This window comes from Uloborus diversus, chromosome 8, assembly GCF_026930045.1.
Source record: "Uloborus diversus isolate 005 chromosome 8, Udiv.v.3.1, whole genome shotgun sequence".
In the NCBI taxonomy this organism is placed as follows: domain Eukaryota; kingdom Metazoa; phylum Arthropoda; class Arachnida; order Araneae; family Uloboridae; genus Uloborus; species Uloborus diversus.
Genome location: NC_072738.1, coordinates 102826077 through 102847628, shown reverse-complemented (window position 1 = coordinate 102847628; position 21552 = coordinate 102826077). Strand labels below are relative to the sequence as shown.

Here is a 21552-nt window from a genome sequence, read left to right as displayed (position 1 = left end):
ATCTTTTTAAAAATGTGAAGTTTAATTTCATATTTCGGAAATTCTTCAAATTTATATACGCTTAAATTTCGTGTTTTCGTTTCTAAATGAATACTATTTTGCTCTTTTTACTTACTGCTACGTTAGTTTTATGAGTAAGGAAAAAGCTAGATTTTAAGTCACGTCAAAAAGGTGTGCTTTAAGTTCTTTCACTTAAAACAGAAAACAAATGCAAGTAACGATTGTTTCTGATAAGTATTGCTAACCCAGGCAACGCCGGGTATTTTTGCTAGTATAATTATAAAATAGTTTTTATGCATCAAAACATATTTTTTATTATTAATTTAAATGTGATATTGATAATGTTACTACTTTCACAACTCGAATAAAACGGCAGAAAAATACATGTTTAAAACAGTGGCGTACCTAGCCTCCCCCTACAAAAGCAAAAAAAAAAAAGTTTTGAGATTTTATGTAAACATGAAAATATGAAATTCATACAATTTTCAGAAACAACTACATTTGTATTACAACAAAATTTAAGTGGGATATTGTACAAAAGACAGCTAAAAGCTATGAACGCTTTTTATATAACTTGCCCTAGGCGCAAATGTGTAGGCCGTCCGTCGAGAGGTCAAAAAAGTAAGGGATGTATGAATTGATGGCCCCTTCATTATTTCAAACGCATCTCTAACACTGGGAAAGATAACGGGTTTCGTTTTTTTTTTTTTTTGGTAGAAGAGGAAGTCACCACTAGGTCTTAGTATTGACAATATGAACGTAATCTTGAGTATAGTATTTACTCTGTGATATGGGGTAGGAGAGAGGGGGTTTTCCCCGCGGAAAATTTTCAAGTTCGTAGTCTTTAAAATGTCATTTTAGCTTCATATTTTTCAAAAACTTATAATTGCACTTTGGGTGTAACCCCCCTCCAGACGGGTGACAACCGGGGCGGACTGCCTCCCCCCAACCCCCGTAGCGACGCCACTGCTTAAAATGCAACATTAGTGAAATATTCACACAATAATGATGCGGTGATTATAGGCTTGCTTTTAAACACATATTTCTCCAACCGTGGCGTCATTGGAAAGAGATTGCTGTTCTTGGTGCTAGCGTTCAAACCCGAATGCAGTAGAGATAGCGTTTTGCAATTTTTATTTTCTGACATCGGTTTATTTATTTATTTATTTATTTGTAGATTAAAAGTAATTAATTAGTAACACCTCCGTGCTCATCTTACAATCATTTCATGCCTCCCTAGAAAAGCGCGCCCCACAGATTGGAAAACACTGGTGTTTGCCATCAATGAACAAAAATATAATTTTAGATAACTCATGAAAATTTATAAAATTACTTTTTACGAGAAAACAACTGTTTAAGTAAACTACAAGTAGTAAGCAAACTTAGCTTAAAAAAAAGTAAATTACATTTAGCAGGTAAACAGAAAACTTTTTGAAGGTTCTTTTATGAGTCAAAAAGAGCGCTCAACACTCGACAACAGAGTAACGAGTTGAACCTTAATGCAGCAATTTTCTGTAATGTTTTTATTGATTTGAGCTTTATTGATGTTAATAATTCATTTTGTTTGCATATAAATTGTGTTTTAAGAAATAAAAAGGCAATTTAAATTAAAACTTTTGACACTGTTTATTATCATGAAATACGTACGTATTTTCGTTGATCAGATATACTTTACTTTCTACTCCATAAATACCTTTACTTTTACGCAGTCTACTTTATATAATACACGTAAATATTATTAAGTTTACGTAAATGCACTTTGAAGATAAAAACTTGTTTTTTCTTATTACATGAATGCGTGTTCGGTGATTGAAAATTGTAACAAAATCAATGGAATCAACATTGAAAATTAAAAATTAAAATATACACTGACAAAAGAAAACTTAAAACATATAGCTGAAATTTGTTTCGGAATCAAACAAAAAAGTTAGTGAATATTTTATGAATATACTATTTAACTTATGAATAAAAGCTCTTTTCGCAGGACTTTATCCACCCACTCAGAATTTTCAATTTCAATGTCTTGAAACGCTTTTGTCTTCAAAAAGCGAAGTTGAAACATGAGTATATTTAAATTTTAAAGAAGTTGAAATATCAATACATATTTAATGACTACAATGTTGAATACTATGACGTGTATTGTTTGCATAAAAACATTGTCTAAAATACGTCTAGAGCTTTGAAATAAAACCGGAAAGTGAAAACAAAATTGTGTTTTAATTCACTGAGAAAATATTAACTTTCAAACAGAAACAAAAAATATTTAGCAGATGGTAATATGAATTGTTATTATTATTTCACTTTTACTTGTTTTATTTTATTCATTTTTATTTATTTATTCTCCCAGCTACAAATAGTAATTTATTTTTTTACATTATAAGACAATACAAAATATTTTATTGAGACGTAATTGCTCAGCAGAGGAATTGAAACCAAGTGAGTCAAAGAAATATTTCGTAGGGTGAGTACAACTAGCTAACTACAATTCAGCTGCTTCGCAAATACACAAAACAATACCTCTCACCCCTGAGGGGTTTGTACACCCTCAGAAGAGATGATGTGACCAAGGTAGTTCGCTTCTCGGCGGAATAAATTACATTTGGACGGGCTTCAGATTGGCTTCCTTAAGGGGTTACAGTACCTCAAAAATGAAGAAACGATAAAAAAAAAATAATTTTATTGCTTATTTCAAAACTAAAAACTATTCTGAACACAGGGAAAAAGTTTCATTGCTTTAGTTCAAATATTTAAAAAGTTATGAGTGGTTGTAGGTCATGCTCACTATATGTTCTTATGTAAAAGAAAAACTTTAAACTGCTTTTTTCGATGATGGTATTTTTGTGTTTTCATGTCATTAGAATCCCTAAGGATTTTTTTCTATTAAAGATACAGCTTTAAAGTAATACTTTTTGCAATTGGGATAACATGTTTGACAAAACTGTGCATTGGATAAGCATTTTATTAATTACTCAAATGTTTAAAGCATGTTAAACCTTTAAAAACCAATTTTTTTTTTATTTGATTTTTTTACATAATTAATCACAGAAAATTTTCTAATAAACTCATAAGCAAAGACTGCACAGATTTTTAGAGATGATTATAGTGATCGTTTAGGGAAAAAAATGTTTTTTAATTAGTGCAAAAATAAAAAAGCCTTAAAAATTTGAAAAAATTGAAATTTTCTTTAATTTTTTGAATTTTTAAAAAAAGTAGGCAATATTTTTAAATTTTGAAAATAAATTATTGATTAAGAAGTAAGTATGCACGTTATGGTTTCAAAGAAATATAACCCGACCCACGATGATGATATTGTCTAAGTAGACCAGACAGGATTCGTAGGAGAGTCCTCTTAACACTGTCTCCATAAGGCGCTCGAACGTAGCTGGTGCATTGCAGAGGATGTAGGGCATCACTTCTGCCATAAGCCTTGTCCAGTCACAAACGCCGTCTTTTCTCGGTCATCAGGGTGTATCTCAACCTGCCAGTAGCCGCTCTTCAAGTCCAGGGACTGTCCGGAAAGAGTGTCCAATGTGTCGGCTATCCGAGGAAGTGGGAAACTCTTTCTTGGTGATTTCATTTAGTCGTTGGTAATCGACACAAAATCTGGTGGAGCCATCTTTCTTTCGAACCACCTTTTTTTTCTTGGCGAACGGTAGTCGTCTTGGATGCTGCTTAATAGGGGGATGTTCTCCGGTGTGGATCCTGTGTTGCGTTAAATTCGTACGGCCAACATCCTCCGATATAGATGAAAACAGATGCTTAAGTCGTTCACCAATTGTTCCGCAACAGTTCTTTCATCTTTCGATAATGGCGCACTCCCAATTAACTTCGACGACAGGGACTCAGAAGACACAGTCTAGGGGGAATTGATTCGTCTAATGATGCAGTTTACTGGAGTACAAGTTGCCAACACTTCACCTTTCCGAATATTCCTTGGCATTTCACTTACGTTGGCGACTCTCACCGGAATTACATCCTTAGACAGGTCCACAAGCATCCCCACAAGCCACAAGTACTCCTTTTGGGTTATTGCTTAAGTTGGGGTATTCAATGAGTCCAAATCGAAAACTATTGCTTTCTTCAATGGAGCCAGGTATTAATGATTCTAACCTTGAGGGGAATCGATAAATCTGTTTGGGCTATTATTTGATGAGCAGATTTCACATCATTTTCTGCTTGGAAACGGCTATGTCTTCTCTCATCAAATGTAGCTCATTAGTCTTGAAGTCGAGAGTGAAGTCATATTTCTTTAAAAAGTCCAATCCGAGAATGAAAGGATCCGCGACATCAGCAACGAAGGCCGTATGATAGTAATTGGCATTTCTAAACACAATTTCTGAGTTCACTTTACCTTCAATCTCGATCTTGTCACCTATCACAGTTTGGAGTGTAACGCAGGGCGGCGTCCATAGAATGTTGAGTTCAAATTGACGAGCCACATCTGTTCTAATGATGGTAGCATTGGCTCCAGTGTCAATAATCAGCTCCAGGGAAATTCGTTTACATATGCGTAACCGAACAATCCATTACTGCCGCCACTCGTCGTTGATATCTGGAAAACTTTAAAATGGGGCTCATTCCAATTTGGCAACCTCCGCCCCGCGAGATTGCCATGGCTTAGTTTTTCTGGACATGAGAGGGAGAAGTGCTCTTCCCTCTGGTTTCTTGGCGAGCTTCACAGTTTCTTCGTAAGTGACCCTCGCCACCACATCTCTAGCACTACAGTGGTTGTCGATTTTGGTCCTTGGGAGCCGGAATCCTTTTGAGGGTTCCTGCAATTTCTTCTCAAGTTCAGCAAACCGTGACGACACCAGATCAGGATCATCAGTCTTCACGCCGCAGATTCGCATACACAACAGCCAATTCAGGTCTTTGACATCCGTACAGCCTTCTGAATTTCTGGATCTCGAACTCCGTCGATGTAGTAAAGTACCAGGTTGCCTCGAACATTGCAGGACAGTCGCAAAAGGCCAGAGGAGACAATCTCTCGACGTCCGCCGCTAGCTCTTGCAGGGATTCTCCTGTTTTCTGGAAACGGGATTTCAAGTGGAGTCGACTGAAATCTTTCTGGCACTTCTCACCGAAGCGAAGCTCCAAAGCAGATGTGAGGGCGGCGAAATCTAGGCGCTGGCTGTCCAGAAGAGTCTGTAGAATGTTCGCTGCATCAGTTTTCATGGATGCTGCAAGATGGCAGGCCTTTGTAATCGAGTCTCATTCATTCGCTTCCGCCACTATCACGAACTGAGTTTTGTAAACCTGCCACGAGGTTTTCCCATCAAATGTGACCAGTTTAATGGACGGTCGAGCAACCGATGGGGGAGGATCAAACTGTACAGAGCTGTTTTCCGCGGTCGCCAATCCTTTTCCATGTCCTTAATTATTTCTTCCTTAAATGAAGTAAATTTCTTGTCTTCTTCTTCCAACTTATTTTCCACATTGCGATGCGCTCTTCCGCAGTATCAAATTTTTCTTCCAGAGCATCGACTTTATCTCCCATGGCGGTTAGTTGATTCTCCATCATGGTTTTCATCGACGTTAGGTCACTTTTCATTTCATCTTGACTTGTAGTAATTCTATCAGTTAAATTACTATTTAACTGTTCTTGGTTAGTCTCCAATTCATTTTTAATTGTTCTTGATTTGCAGCCTAATCACTTTTTAGTTGGTCTTTATTTGCCGTAAAACTTTCAGTCAATTCACTTTTCACAGCATTAAGGCTATCAGTTAAATCAGTCTTCATTTGAGTTTTCACGGAGTTCATTGCTTCCAATAATTTCCTCATCTGTTCCTCCATTGCACGAGTTACCACCATAAACTCATGTTCGAATACAAGTCTTTATGAAAAAATGTCCAAGGTCACAGTTATTCCAAGAAAGTCCCGAAGAAGCCCCACGTTGGAGCGCCAATTGTTACGCGTTCGATACCAACTTCAAACTTTCTTTAAATGACGACACAGTTCTTGAGAAAAACACAGGAGATTTATTTACAACTATGTACAAGAAATGTAGTTAACTACTGCTAAATTAACCATAGCAATTAGGCAAATATCAATTAACACCATAAACTCATCGGTAACACACGTATTCACATCAAAATATGCAAAAACACAGCGCAAAGGCCTCAGAAAACACAGCTAATACACTACACACTCTCCAGCACGACGGCTCAGTCAAGACTAACTTTTTATTAGTGATGTGCCGGATCGTTAAAAAAGTAAATCCGCGGATACGGATACGGATACGGATCATTAGTGTCAAGATCCGCGGATACGGATGCTTATCTTTTTTTTTTTTTACCCAATTCAACTATCCAAGTGTAAAATTTGTTACTGAAGGTATTCCCGTCAGAATAATGGCAGTTTCTCCAAAAAATTTCAACTGCGGTAAAAATATAATCAAGACTATGATTTTCTCTTTAAGGAAATCTCCGTTAAAATTGAGGGAGAGTTGAAAGGAATGGGTCAGCGCTGCATCAATGCTTAGATGGAATGTGAAAAATTATTTTTAGCTTACTCGGTAGATGTAGGATACAGGAGCAAGAGTGTAAAGCTGCTATTGGACAGGCTAGAAATAATTTTTCCCATTTTATTTCAGCATAAATGCAGCGCTGACCCATTCCAACGAACTTCTCCGACCAACGAAATACAGAGCCGGGAACACCTTTACAAACAGTAAATAGAGAATTTAGTCTCACTTTTTTAAAAGGATGCTGAGAAAAACAAAAATGAAGAATAACAGAAACCCCAAATCATTAATAAAAACTAATATTAAATTAAAAAAACAAAACATGTCCCAGAGAGCCGACCTCATATTAAGATGAATTTCGCGTGTCAGAACACACATTTGTTAACAAATATGAACTGACAGCAGGTAAAAATTTTAAATCATTGAGCTTTTTCTCTTTATCTTCCGACTATGAAATCGCTACTAATCACGCGTATAAAGCCTTAGAATTGCATTTAAAATTTACTTAACAAGATTATTGCTCCTACTGTATATAAGTTAGAAGTTTCAAATAAACATCAAACGCAGAAAACTTCGTTCTCTCGATTAGGACCAACATTTTTAACGTACGGGTAAATTTTTACTACCATAATTGTGAAAAACGTAAAATCGGTTTTTAATTAATATCTCCGGTAATTAAAAATCTACAAAAACGAGGCCAAGCTAAGAACACTTTCGATCAAGTCACCTTTTGAACGAAAAATGAACTATCAAAATCGGTGCATCTGTTTGGGAGCTACGATGCCACGAAAAGACACACTGATACACACTTTTAAAACTTATTTCCCCTCCTTTTTTGCAACAGGGGGGGGGGGGTACGAATTGGCCTCTGAAATGATACGTTATAATTTAAATAGGGAATAAAACCTAATTTTAACAGAATTTAAGTGTCTTTTATTCAAATATTTAAAAAATTTTAGAATAGAAATGATCCGTTTAAGATCCGTCAAAAAAGTAACGGATACGGATAGATCTTTATTTTCCCTCGGATATCCGCGGATACGGATACGGATACGGATATCCGGAACATCACTACTTTTTATGCCGCGGAGGATATTTATAAATCCTTGAAAAGTTACCACAATATTCCATTGAGAAATTTCGATTACATTCTACCGATTTCTCTTATTTTCTTTTTATTCCATTCACAAATCTTATCTTTCAGAAATGGGGGAACCATATACTTCATTCGAATATAAGGGGGATGTATATTCATTTCAAGAAATTATTTACAGGTTACGCTACTAAGACAATTTTAGATGAAAGATAATGGAATAAACGCCAAATTTAGCCAGATTACACCAAGTTAATCATAAAAATAATTGCTATTTACAGAATTTGTAACAGAATGTGTAATCTTCTTTCTATCACACTTTTAAAACAAAAGTGAAAAAGTGTATTTTTCCGAATTTATTTATTTATTTATTTATTTTTAGCTGTAGTAATACCCCATGTGTTATTACTGCTATTGTTTCTAATAGCGCTGCGTATTGACTCCTAACCATTTGCGACCCCAGAAAATGTCAAGATGGTATCAAGGCAAAGAAGACCCTGTGATTATGTAAGCATGTTGAAGGTGTCTAGGTCTAGGTGTGTGTTTCCTTCTAAACAGACAAAATGTTTTTCTTCACTGCATCGTTTTCTTTGTTCACAGAATACATGCGCTGTTTTAATCAAATCATTTTTATAGGGACCAACACTTCGTTCAGAAAGTAATGTTTAAAACGTGAAAAAATGTCTGACCTCCTTCTTTGTCCTCTCTCTTTTTGAGCAATGAGGCTAGATGCGCCTCACGATCCAGCATGTGCCTCATTTGCATTTGGTGAGCCACCAAATTTTTCACTAATTCCCGATCATCTCTCGCCTTATCTTCGTAATTCTGGAGCTGATAAAAAAAAAAAAAGAATCAATGCTTTTTAAGCTTTATTTTTAGCTTTAGTAACTCTTTACGTTAAGCAATGAGTTGCCGCCCTGAAGCCAGGGCTAAGACAGAACTACATGCAATATACCGACTTTTCTGGATGTGATAACCAAGCTGCCGGTATATTGCATGCAATTCTTTAAATTGCTGGTCTCAAGGTCGTGTAATGTGCAATGAATTTACTTATTATCAAACATTTTTGCTAATGTTTAGTTGCATGCAACAATCGTTTGCATGTATACAATAGATAAGGAAGGGAAACAAGTACTACATGATGATGTAAAACATAAAAAATGTTTTTTTTAATCTAACGGCTACTGCTATACGCGAAAAAGTACGAAATGAAAAAGCATATTATTTCTTGATTACAACGTTCAAAAATTGCTGTTAATCTTACTATCTCTGTATTTAGGTTAAATCTAAAGCAGCCAATAAAATTAAAATTCGAAACTGAAAGAATAAGAAATATAGGCGGTATAGTAAAAGCTATTCGTACAAAGCTGTAAGTAGTATATAAATGAGAGTTCTGCTGCAAGAGGCGGCTCTGCGGCTCATAGCCGCCTCCCAACTCCCTGATTGCGCCTCTCAATCCCCCTCTGACCTTGGGTTGATCTTTCTCCTGATAGCCGCCTCCCAGGGCCGCCGCGAGAACCCGTAGAAGGTGACGGGGTTTTTTCCTGCGTTTTTGAATATTTTCGCGCCTTTTTGGACTTTGTCGTTTTTTCTTCTAACCTTATACGAAGGTTTTCGCACGACTACATTTTCGCACGGCCGCGTTTTTGGACTTTGTCGTTTTTTACTTTTTGGATGGCAACACCAGTTTTCGAGTGGCAACACTTGTTGCTATGTTTTTACTTTTAAGAACGTTCGTGGCGCCATCTATCGGGACTTTGAATATTTTTTTCTGGACTTAGAATATTTCTGCGAATTTAATTATTTTTATTTTACAGAGTGTCGGGAATCGAACACCCAAACTTTGAGTTAGCAAAAACGTATGCTAACCACTATGCTATATTTTCCATTACTCTTTCAGTCTTAATGTGAATCTGTACCATGACAACGAATATTACAATTTAATTAATTTTAAAACCATCAATTAATTTACTCTTTAGTACTAATCAAGACACATCATTAACTAAATTTCAGCTCATAATTGAAACTATCATCATTATTATTATTTTTCATAATAACAATGTTTTTCACTTAAGTAAAGATTTATTTAAATACAACCCATTTGAGATTTTAGATTTATTTCAATGCTTTGTGGACTTGAAATATATTTTAAACTTTGATTTTCTTTTCATTCATTTCAAATTTTATCATTTTTTTTTACAACATTGATTCTTTGCATGAATTTCAAAACTTGCAATCAATTTACTCTTAGCATTAATTAACACTTATCATTAACAAATTTTCACGGAATTTTTTAAAATCATCTTAAATATGTTTTTTTTTCTCTTTTTTTACTTTTATATAACAAAATATTTTTTCTAACTTGTTAAATTTTCTTAACTAATTTTTTTTTCTTTGTCAAATTTACAAAATAATTTTTCTAACTTGTAAAAATTTCGAAGAAATAATTTTCTTAACTAATTTTTTTTTTTACTTTCATACAACAAAATATTTTTTCTAAGTTGTTAAAATTTCGAAGAAATAATTTTCTTAACTGTTTTTTCTTACTCGTAATTTTTTTTTTTCATTACGAATAAAAATGAAATCAAATTTTTTTTTTGACTTTCATACAACAAAATATTTTTTCTTACTTGTTAAATTTTCGAAGAAATAATTAACTTAAATATTCTTTCACACATTTTGAACTTTAACGTTTTTTCCTGTCATTTAGAACTTTGATTATTTTTTTTTTCACTATTTTAGCGTTTTTCAATTATTTTCAGTCTTTAACTATTTTCTTACTTTTTAGTCTTTAACTAATTTCAAGCATTTCAGACTTAGATTATTTTTTCGTGATTTCGATTTTTTTTTTTTTTTTAGTATATTTTAGAGTTTGATCATTTTCTCGCTTGTTTTTACTTTATCGTTTTTTTTCCGATATTTTTCGAAACATTATCAGGTCTACAATATTCATCCAACTAATTTAATTTTAAAACTTGCAATCAATTTACTCTTAGTAGTAACTAACACTTATCATTAACAAATTTTCACGGATTTTAAAATAATCAACTTAATTAATTTTTTCCAGTAAGCAAATTTCGCACTCAAGTTACATTTCATCACTACATATGCTTTTCAAGAGTTTCATTTAATTTATCATTTATTTTTTGATTAGTATTTAACTTAGTCACTTCATCTCATAGTATTTTACTTTATTATTTTTTTTCATACAAGCACTCTTGTTAGAATAAAACCAAATTTTCACGAAGTAGATTCACTTTGACTATTTCATTTTCCCAATAATATTTTATTTTACTTTACCATACTTTACTATTTTACTTACTGCGTTTTACTATTTATCATTCATTACAGCTTTTCCAAAATATTACTTTACAACCAACTAATTTCATTAACAGAATTTTCATTACAATTTATAAATTTCAGTTTTATTTAATTATTTTTACCTACGGTAAAATAAAACACATCACATAAAAATGTTAAACATCAATGAAGAATCCAAGAAATGTTAAAATTATAAGTCGAGTATCAAAACTTCATGTCTACAATCCTACAAATTTTAAAAATAGACAGACTCACCGAAAAATAACTTCTACTGAAATTAATTTCAAAACTTACAATCAATTTACTCTTAGCATTAATAAACACTTATTATTAAGAAATTTTCATGGATTTAAAAAATCATCTTAAATAATTTTTTCATGTAAGCAATTTTCGCGCTCAAGTTACATTTTATCACTACATATGCTTTTCAAGAGTTTTATTGAATTTATCACATTTTATTTAATTGTTTTTGATTAGTATTTAACTTAGTCATTTTATCGCTTAGTATTTAACTTAATCATTTTTCTTGCTTGTTTTTACTTTATCGTTTTTTTTTCCCGATATTTTTAAACTTAGAAATTTTTCACAATTAGTGACAGGAATCGAACCCACAAATTTTTCGAAACATTATCATGTCTACAATTTTCATCCAACTAATTTAATTTAAAAACTTGCAATCAATTTACTCTTAGTAGTAATTAACACTTATCATTAACAAATTTTCACGAATTTTAAAAAATCAACTTATTTAATTTTTTTCCAGTAAGCAAATTTCGCACTCAAGTTACATTTCATCACTTTATAAGCTTTTCAAGAGTTTCATTTAATTTATCACATTTTATTTAATCAACTCTATTAATTATTTTTTTGATTAGTATTTAACTTAGTCATTTCATCGCATAGTATTTTACTTTATTATTTTTTTCATACAAGCACTCTTGTTAGAATAAAACAAAAATTTTCACGAAGTAGATTCACTTTGTCTATTTAATTTTCTCGATAATACATATTTTACTTTAACAACTAATTTCTTTAACAAAATCGTTATCATTTATTTTAGTCTTTATCCTTTTCGAACGATGCATTCAAATGGTCAGCTATACGTTAAATTAAGAAACTTTATCTAAAATTTGACAAATTAAGTTATAGCTAAATACTGAGTAAAATTAAGTACAAAAGACTAACCTTTTTGGGGTGAAATCCCTCAAGTACCAGCTGTCGCGATGTTATTCAAAAACAATGAATGAAATTGTAATAAGTGGATTGTTAATTATAACTCAATCTCACAAATTACAACTACACGCATGTTTTATTTGAAATCGCTGCATACGGCTGGCTGCCCATCGGCGAATCAACGCGGCTGTTGAAAAAAGCTACCCTCATCCTACAGCACTTCGGATCATCCACACACACCGATGCGAATTGAGGAAATGACTTTATCAATATTGCTATCTACCCCTTTACCGATAACAGATAACAAACCCCACGTGCGAGTATTATTCACCCCCTAGCCTACGTCTTTCAAGTGTCGTCACTGTTTCTGACCCATTAAAATTAGTTCACGTTTCTCAAATATCAAGCACATAGATCGACAATAGCCTGATGTCAGGTTTTCCAAACAAAATTTTAGATTTTAATTCGTAGTTTCGAATTAATTTCTTTTTCATTTCAAACTTATAAAAAAAATTTCCAGCTTGTAAGAATATTTCTTTCAAAATCAGATTTTTGATTCAAAACAGTATTTTTTCAAACTTGTAATATTTTTCTACTTATAAATATGAAATCAATTTTTTTTTCCTTAATTCCCTTCCTTCCACCGAATGTCGATGATGTTTCGCATCTCGCGCATGACATGGTCAATCACGTGTAATTGATCATGTCAATTTGCATGAGATGCGAAAACGTCATCGGCATTCGATGTGATGTGAAAACCTACTACCATCTTAAAACTACTCGTAGTAGATCAGGATGAAGTTGGAAGTCAAAGTGTTGGCATTTTCTAAAAATCTGAATACTGTGGAAAACAGCTCAACTCTGCTCAAAAGTTCGTGTGATATTCTATGACGTCAGTAGCAAGAGACTTATGTACACTTCTCATTGGTTAAAGTGAATATTCATTGGTTTATAGTGGATGTTTGGAGAATCATTTTCAGAGTGATTCTGAGCTTTGAAAGGCGTCGTGAAATTTTGTTCTATGTACTTAGGATTTTTCTTCACCCGCTAGTGTTAAAACCTAGTTTCATTTATTTTTTAAGTTCACAGGAAGTTATTTTAGTATTGTGACTCCTAATCCTATGAGAGTCAAGAATGAGTAACGTTGGTGAAAATCATTCTGAAACTTTGAAGCCTGAAGATGAACAGATGGATGCAACGAACATGAAAATGAACATTGAGGCTTCTCCACAGCCTGATGATATGATACACTTGGGTGATTGTATTTTCACTTTAGTGAATACTTTTCGGAAACGTACACGCGTGCATATTAGAAGATATACGTGTGGGAAAGATGGTATTCTTCGACCAACTAAGGATGGTATTTCCTTAGAACCAGATGTGTGGAGATCACTTATTTCAAGCCTACGTAAAAATATAAATCAAAAATTAATCGAAGACCGTGATTTCGCTTTTGTTATAAAAAAAGGACTTATGTGTATTCGTCGAGAGTGCGAATGGTAACATCTGTGTTAGTGTGCAAAGATTGTTCAAACTGAAACGAGAAGTGTTCCAGTTGATGCCTGATAGAGTTCTACTTTTGGAAAACCAGATTGACAAATTGTGTTACGCATCCCCTTGTATCTCACGTAGTGTCAAAGATCAACTTATGACTTATACTCTAAAAGAGTACATCCTTTCGGAAATTGAGAAAAAATATCCCTGTGATTGTCGATGTGATAAAATCAGCACATATACATCACAAGAAGTTGGTAAATTGGCTGATTCTCTACGTAAGTGTCTATTTGATGAGCTCATATGCAACATAAACTACCTTTCTAAAAAAGAATGTGTGGATTGTAAAAATGGATTCATTTTTTACATGAGAGTGCATGAATGTGAATCATTAACAAGGGGTCGAAAGTTCGACACTTTTTTCGAACAGGCTCTTTTTAATGTTAATTGGGAAAACTTGACTCGTGACTTCGTTACTTTGAATGTTGATAGTCCATGTTTAAAATGTCATGTGTCTGATTTATTTGATGTAATCGATGTTAAAAATATGCTTGAAAGTTTTGAAGAGTTTTACTTAAAGATGTAAGTTTATTCAATTGTCTTTTACTGTGTGTGTGAATAAATTGTGTTTATCATTTTAAAAGTGACTTGTGTTTTTATTTAGTTGTTGAATATGGTTGATGGATTATACTTTGAAATCACACTTACATATATTTTTTATATGCACTTTCTTGTAAGTAATCTTTATACTATCGGTGTTGTCTTCATCTTATTGTATGGTTTTGTAATTAAGACTGAATGAAAATATAATTTTTGTGATATTTCTATAGTTTAATACATGCGAAGGACTTCGACTAATGCTAAGTGGAAAGTCAAAATTAGAACCGTAAAGCTTAAACATGTCAATGGTTTGAAAACAATACACAGTTATATTCACATACACAAACTCGTACGTATCAATACACTTACATTAAAGAGAAATATTAAAGACTTATAAATTCTCATATGAGATAAGAACGCTCTTTCTTAACTTAGTTGGTCACATGATCGATAAAAGACCCTCACCTATTTGTGATTTGTCATGAAATAATATACATCGATAGATATGTTACCTAGTGTGTAATTGAATTTAAGAAAAATAAAAACTAAGTTAAAACCAATTTGTTAATTGTAGGATTATATTAAGTGCTAAAAATGTGATATTTTCGCGTATAATTTCGGTTGATGAGTAAAGTTTAATAACAAGTTCCCTCACACGAATGAACAATAACATGCTAGATGGATATTTGAAAGCTTGAGTGGATGATTTGTAAGTATCATAAACATTATTATTATTATTTGTAATGCGTGTCTGTTAATTAATACTTAGAGTGCAAAGAGTTATTAATACTAAGAGTAAAGTGTTATTGAGTTTTAAATTTAATTAAATCATTGTGCTTGAAGAGTCAGTTGAGGAAATTTATTTTATTTTTTTAAATTATGAAAAAAAAAATTGATTTTATTTTTATTAGTAGAAAAATATTACAAGTATGAGAAATTATTTCTTTAAAACATTTTATATGATTGAAGGAAAAAAAAATTTGATTTCATATTTATAAGTAGAAAAATATTACAAGTTTGAAAAAATACTGTTTTGAATCAAAAATCTGTTTTTGAAAGAAATATTCTTACAAGCTGGAAATTTTTTTTATAAGTTTGAAATGAAAAAGAAATTAATTCGAAACTACGAATTAAAATCTAAAATTTTGTTTGGAAAACCTGACATCAGGCTATTGTCGATCTATGTGCTTGATATTTGAGAAACGTGAACTAATTTTAATGGGTCAGAAACAGTGACGACACTTGAAAGACGTAGGCTAGGGGGTGAATAATACTCGCACGTGGGGTTTGTTATCTGTTATCGGTAAAGGGGTAGATAGCAATATTGATAAAGTCATTTCCTCAATTCGCATCGGTGTGTGTGGATGATCCGAAGTGCTGTAGGATGAGGGTAGCTTTTTTCAACAGCCGCGTTGATTCGCCGATGGGCAGCCAGCCGTATGCAGCGATTTCAAATAAAACATGCGTGTAGTTGTAATTTGTGAGATTGAGTTATAATTAACAATCCACTTATTACAATTTCATTCATTGTTTTTGAATAACATCGCGACAGCTGGTACTTGAGGGATTTCACCCCAAAAAGGTTAGTCTTTTGTACTTAATTTTACTCAGTATTTAGCTATAACTTAATTTGTCAAATTTTAGATAAAGTTTCTTAATTTAACGTATAGCTGACCATTTGAATGTATCGTTCGAAAAGGATAAAGACTAAAATAAATGATAACGATTTTGTTAAAGAAATTAGTTGTTAAAGTAAAATATGTATTATCGGGAAAATGAAATAGACAAAGTGAATCTACTTCGTGAAAATTTTTGTTTTATTCTAACAAGAGTGCTTGTATGAAAAAAATAATAAAGTAAAATACTATGCGATGAAATGACTAAGTTAAATACTAATCAAAAAAATAATTAATAGAGTTGATTAAATAAAATGTGATAAATTAAATGAAACTCTTGAAAAGCATATAAAGTGATGAAATGTAACTTGAGTGCGAAATTTGCTTACTGGAAAAAAATTAAATAAGTTGATTTTTTAAAATTCGTGAAAATTTGTTAATGATAAGTGTTAGTTACTACTAAGAGTAAATTGATTGCAAGTTTTTAAATTAAATTAGTTGGATGAAAATTGTAGACCTGATAATGTTTCGAAAAATTTGTGGGTTCGATTCCTGTCACTAATTGTGAAAATTTTCTAAGTTTAAAAATATCGGGAAAAAAAACGATAAAGTAAAAACAAGCAAGAAAAATGATTAAGTTAAATACTAAGCGATAAAATGACTAAGTTAAATACTAATCAAAAATAATTAAATAAAATGTGATAAATTCAATAAAACTCTTGAAAAGCATATGTAGTGATAAAATGTAACTTGAGCGCGAAAATTGCTTACATGAAAAAATTATTTAAGATGATTTTTTAAATCCATGAAAATTTCTTAATAATAAGTGTTTATTAATGCTAAGAGTAAATTGATTGTAAGTTTTGAAATAAATTTCAGTAGAAGTTATTTTTCGGCGAGTCTGTCTATTTTTAAAATTTGTAGGATTGTAGACATGAAGTTTTGATACTCGACTTATAATTTTAACATTTCTTGGATTCTTCATTGATGTTTAACATTTTTATGTGATGTGTTTTATTTTACCGTAGGTGAAAATAATTAAATAAAACTGAAATTTATAAATTGTAATGAAAATTCTGTTAATGAAATTAGTTGGTTGTAAAGTAATATTTTGGAAAAGCTGTAATGAATGATAAATAGTAAAACGCAGTAAGTAAAATAGTAAAGTATGGTAAAGTAAAATAAAATATTATTGGGAAAATGAAATAGTCAAAGTGAATCTACTTCGTGAAAATTTGGTTTTATTCTAACAAGAGTGCTTGTATGAAAAAAAATAATAAAGTAAAATACTATGAGATGAAGTGACTTAAGTTAAATACTAATCAAAAAATAAATATTAGAGTTGATTAAATAAAATGTGATAAATTAAATGAAACTCTTGAAAAGCATATGTAGTGATGAAATGTAACTTGAGTGCGAAATTTGCTTACTGGAAAAAATTAATTAAGTTGATTATTTTAAAATCCGTGAAAATTTGTTAATGATAAGTGTTAGTTACTACTAAGAGTAAATTGATTGCAAGTTTTTAAATTAAATTAGTTGGATGAATATTGTAGACCTGATAATGTTTCGAAAAATATCGGAAAAAAAACGATAAAGTAAAAACAAGCGAGAAAATGATCAAACTCTAAAATATACTTTAAAAAAAAATCGAAATCACGAAAAAATAATCTAAGTCTGAAATGCTTGAAATTAGTTAAAGACTAAAAAGTAAGAAAATAGTTAAAGACTGAAAATAATTGAAAAACGCTAAAATAGTGAAAAAAAAATAATCAAAGTTCTAAATGACAGGAAAAAACGTTAAAGTTCAAAATGTGTGAAAGAATATTTAAGTTAATTATTTCTTCAAAAATTTAACAAGTAAGAAAAAATATTTTGTTGTATGAAAGTCAAAAAAAAAAAAAAAAATTGATTTCATTTTTATTCGTAATGAAAAAAAAATTACGAGTAAGAAAAAACAGTTAAGAAAATTATTTCTTCGAAATTTTAACAACTTAGAAAAAATATTTTGTTGTATGAAAGTAAAAAAAAAAAAAATTAGTTAAGAAAATTATTTCTTCGAAATTTTTACAAGTTAGAAAAATTATTTTGTAAATTTGACAAAGAAAAAAAAATTAGTTAAGAAAATTTAACAAGTTAGAAAAAATATTTTGTTGTATAAAAGTAAAAAAAGAAAAAAAAAACATATTTAAGATGATTTTAAAAAATTCCGTGAAAATTTGTTAATGATAAGTGTTAATAAATGCTAAGAGTAAATTGATTGCAAGTTTTGAAATTCATGCAAAGAATGAATGTTGTAAAAAAAATGATAAAATTTGAAATGCATGAAAAAGAAAATCAAAGTTTAAAATATATTTCAAGTCCACAAAGCATTGAAATAAATCTAAAATCTCGAATGGGTTGTATTTAAATAAAGCTTTACTTAAGTGAAAAACATTGTTATTATGAAAAATAATAATAATGATGATAGTTTCAATTATGAGCTGAAATTTAGTTAATGATGTGTCTTGATTAGTACTAAAGAGTAAATTAATTGATGGTTTTAAAATTAATTAAATTGTAATATTCGTTGTCATGGTACAGATTCACATTAAGACTGAAAGAGTAATGGAAAATATAGCATAGTGGTTAGCATACGTTTTTGCTAACTCAAAGTTTGGGTGTTCGATTCCCGACACTCTGTAAAATAAAAATAATTAAATTCGCAGAAATATTCTAAGTCCAGAAAAAAATATTCAAAGTCCCGATAGATGGCGCCACGAACGTTCTTAAAAGTAAAAATCGAAAAGTAAAAACATAGCAACAAGTGTTGCCACTCGAAAACTGGTGTTGCCATCCAAAAAGTAAAAAACGACAAAGTCCAAAAACGCGGCCGTGCGAAAATGTAGTCGTGCGAAAACCTTCGTATAAGGTTAGAAGAAAAAACGACAAAGTCCAAAAAGGCGCGAAAATATTCAAAAACGCAGGAAAAAACCCCGTCACCTTCTACGGGTTCTCGCGGCGGCCCTGGGAGGCGGCTATCAGGAGGAAGATCAACCCAAGGTCAGAGGGGGATTGAGAGGCGCAATCAGGGAGTTGGGAGGCGGCTATGAGCCGCAGAGCCGCCTCTTGCAGCAGAACTCTCATTTATATACTACTGCTGTACAGTGTACACCCCTATTTCTTCTCTCAAAATTTAAATTTAACTTTTATTATCTATACTTCGGAATTAACCGAAGTATAAAGATATTAAGATCAACTGCTATTGACATAGTCTTTCGATTTAAAAAAAAAAAAAAAAACGTTTTTTACATGTAATTTTAAAGGTTTTTTTTTTTTTTTTTTTTTTTTTTTTTTGAAGTGAAATTTTTGGAAATTTAAAACCTATTTACTTGTTACCAATCCTTATCAATATATATGCAGCTAATCTGCTCTAAATATTGTAAGTTTTTATGCTCGAATTAAGAAAGAATTATAAACAGGTTCATAGTGAAAACAAGTTTTTAAAAACATTTTTAAGCAAATGACTTGACTTTAAACGAAGAAGGCTTTGAAAACCTGCATTATTTGAAGAGCTTCAAGTGCTCAAAGTCCACAAATCTATCCTTGCTTAACTTCAGCCGTGAAATCAATTTTTTAACTCAGTTCCCAAAATTAAGCTTTAATTACTATTATTTTTCATTATTTTTGGAATTATTTAAAAGCGGAATCAGCAAGCATTATGACGGAGAAAGTAACTATAGAAATAGTCTTTAACTAATATTACAACTCTTTTTGAAGCGCTTTTAAACTGATAACCTAAATCAAGTATAGATCATAAAAAACCTGCATTATTTGAAGAAAGGTTTCAAAAGCATAATCCACTAATCTATGCTTGCTTAAACTCGTCCTTAAAATTAGTTTTTAACTGCATTTAACAATTAATTTCGTAATTATTATTTTTCGTTTTTGTTTCTGGTGATGATTAAAAAGCTTTTCCCCCAGATCATCATCAGAGTAAGTATCCTTATGTATATAATAGTCAAAATCACTGAGGCTGTGTCATTGGGAATGAAGAAACGAAAAAGTGGTCAACGATGAACGCTATCTACTGGAGTTTAGGGTTAATCCACTGGAGTTAGGGTACCAATTTTAACTATCAGAATATCACCAAAGAGGCAATTGATTCGTTCAAATGTAGAAGCAATTTTCACCCATCATATTTTGACGGGCGATATTCTAGTTTATAACAAAAGTTGATAGAAAATGTCAAAAGATTTAAGCCTTATGCAATGATTAAATTGCACGAGGGGGCTTAACTTAAGGGCGATTGGACTAAAGTAAACTGACTAATGATTTTAAAAGGATTTAAATCGCAAATTTTATCTTCCAAAATGAGCCAATGATATGCATTAACTGTTAGTCACTTCCGGTTAATATCATATGAGGATACTAGCTATGGATTCAGCACAACCGGAATATACCTTCTGGTTGAGGGGGGAGCGGTCTTTTCATGAGCAATGTGCATAAACTACGGTCTATGTAACGAGAATTGGTGTGTCAAGGCCAACACATTTTCCCTTTCTCCAACCTTTTCCCCTTCTCGTTGTCATGGTTACGGCACTATGAACTTTTCCCTCAGATTGCTTCTGTAAACGTTATGTGTTGCAGAAGTGACAACAAGAAGGGGAAAAGAGTGGAAGTACAGTGAAACTTGTGTAAGTTGATCACTTGAGGTGCAGTACTTCACTGATCAACTTAGGCGAGTGATCAATTTATTGAGGTCTATATACATGGTATTGGTATACGACTGATTCTGTTCCTGGCAAATGCGGTCAGCGAAGATAAATGTTCTTACAAGGTCGGAACTTACAAGGGTGGACAACTTTACAGGTTTTGCTGTACCAGTTTTTATTGATTATCTTCCGCATTTCCTGCACTTGCGCACACGTAAACAGTACGTTGCGAAAATTCGCATACGAGGCAATGAGAATCAAAGGGATGTAAGTGGGCGTTTTCAAGTTTTGAGTGAAACGCGTTTAAAGAGTTTCGCATCCTGGGTAAGTTTTCATTGAATTTTTTTTCTAAATCATGTTGTATAACAGAACCTTCCAGAACTACTAGTACTATCTCTTGCTCAAGATAGAGGAGAGATCCCCCTATCACTTGTACTAGTTATCTCCAAGCTTTTAATTTTGTCACTTACAACCCTCTGCTTCCCACTGCCTCAATGTCAAATATTGCAGAATGGATGACTCGTCCTAGTAAGTAATTTCCAAATAGCCGATTCACCGAACCATGGAGAGTTTTCAACAAAACGTAAGCTTCTCACCTGCCCTTTTATGGACCTGAATTCCTCCGCGAGCATCTTGTTGTGGGTGAGAGCGGCCTTGTACATGAGGCTCACGCTTCCATATTCCTCGATCAGATCATTGATTTGCTTCTCGTCCTTGTCCGCCATCTCTTGCTTCCTCCTGGCCTCGTTCTTCAAGAACTGCAGCTGACTCTTCGGGATGAAGTCGTCGACGCGAGGGAATCGGGGATTGTACTTAGGGAAGCAGAGTGGGTCCTCCATGTATTTCTGTCCGTATGCTTTTCTCTCCATACCTGCTATTTCCTCCTTCAAGCGCTTGATCTCCTGCGCTCGACCTTAAGAAATGAAGCACTGGGTGATCGAAAAATTGAAACAAACATTAAAAACCAAGAAAAAAAAACTAGCAGTTTCCATCGAATTTGTGCCTTTTTTACGTGGTTTTATAATCCCCCGACACACAAAAGAAGGGGCAAAAGTTTGCCTTGTCCGCGTATCTGTGTGTGTGTGTGTGTGTGTGTGG

The 21552-nt window shown here is 32.3% G+C and overlaps 1 protein-coding gene across 1 annotated transcript in view; it reads right to left on the bottom strand.

Moving 5' to 3' along the window:
- Nucleotides 1–21552, bottom strand: part of LOC129228519 (uncharacterized) — a 53150-nt gene that overhangs the window by 16528 nt on the left and 15070 nt on the right. The window contains exons 4-5 of the mRNA XM_054863199.1: nucleotides 21051–21367; nucleotides 8246–8381 (exon numbers count right to left, since the gene is read on the bottom strand). Of these exons, the coding sequence (XP_054719174.1) occupies nucleotides 8246–8381; nucleotides 21051–21367 (453 nt within the window). The remainder of the gene's footprint in view (nucleotides 1–8245; nucleotides 8382–21050; nucleotides 21368–21552) is intronic.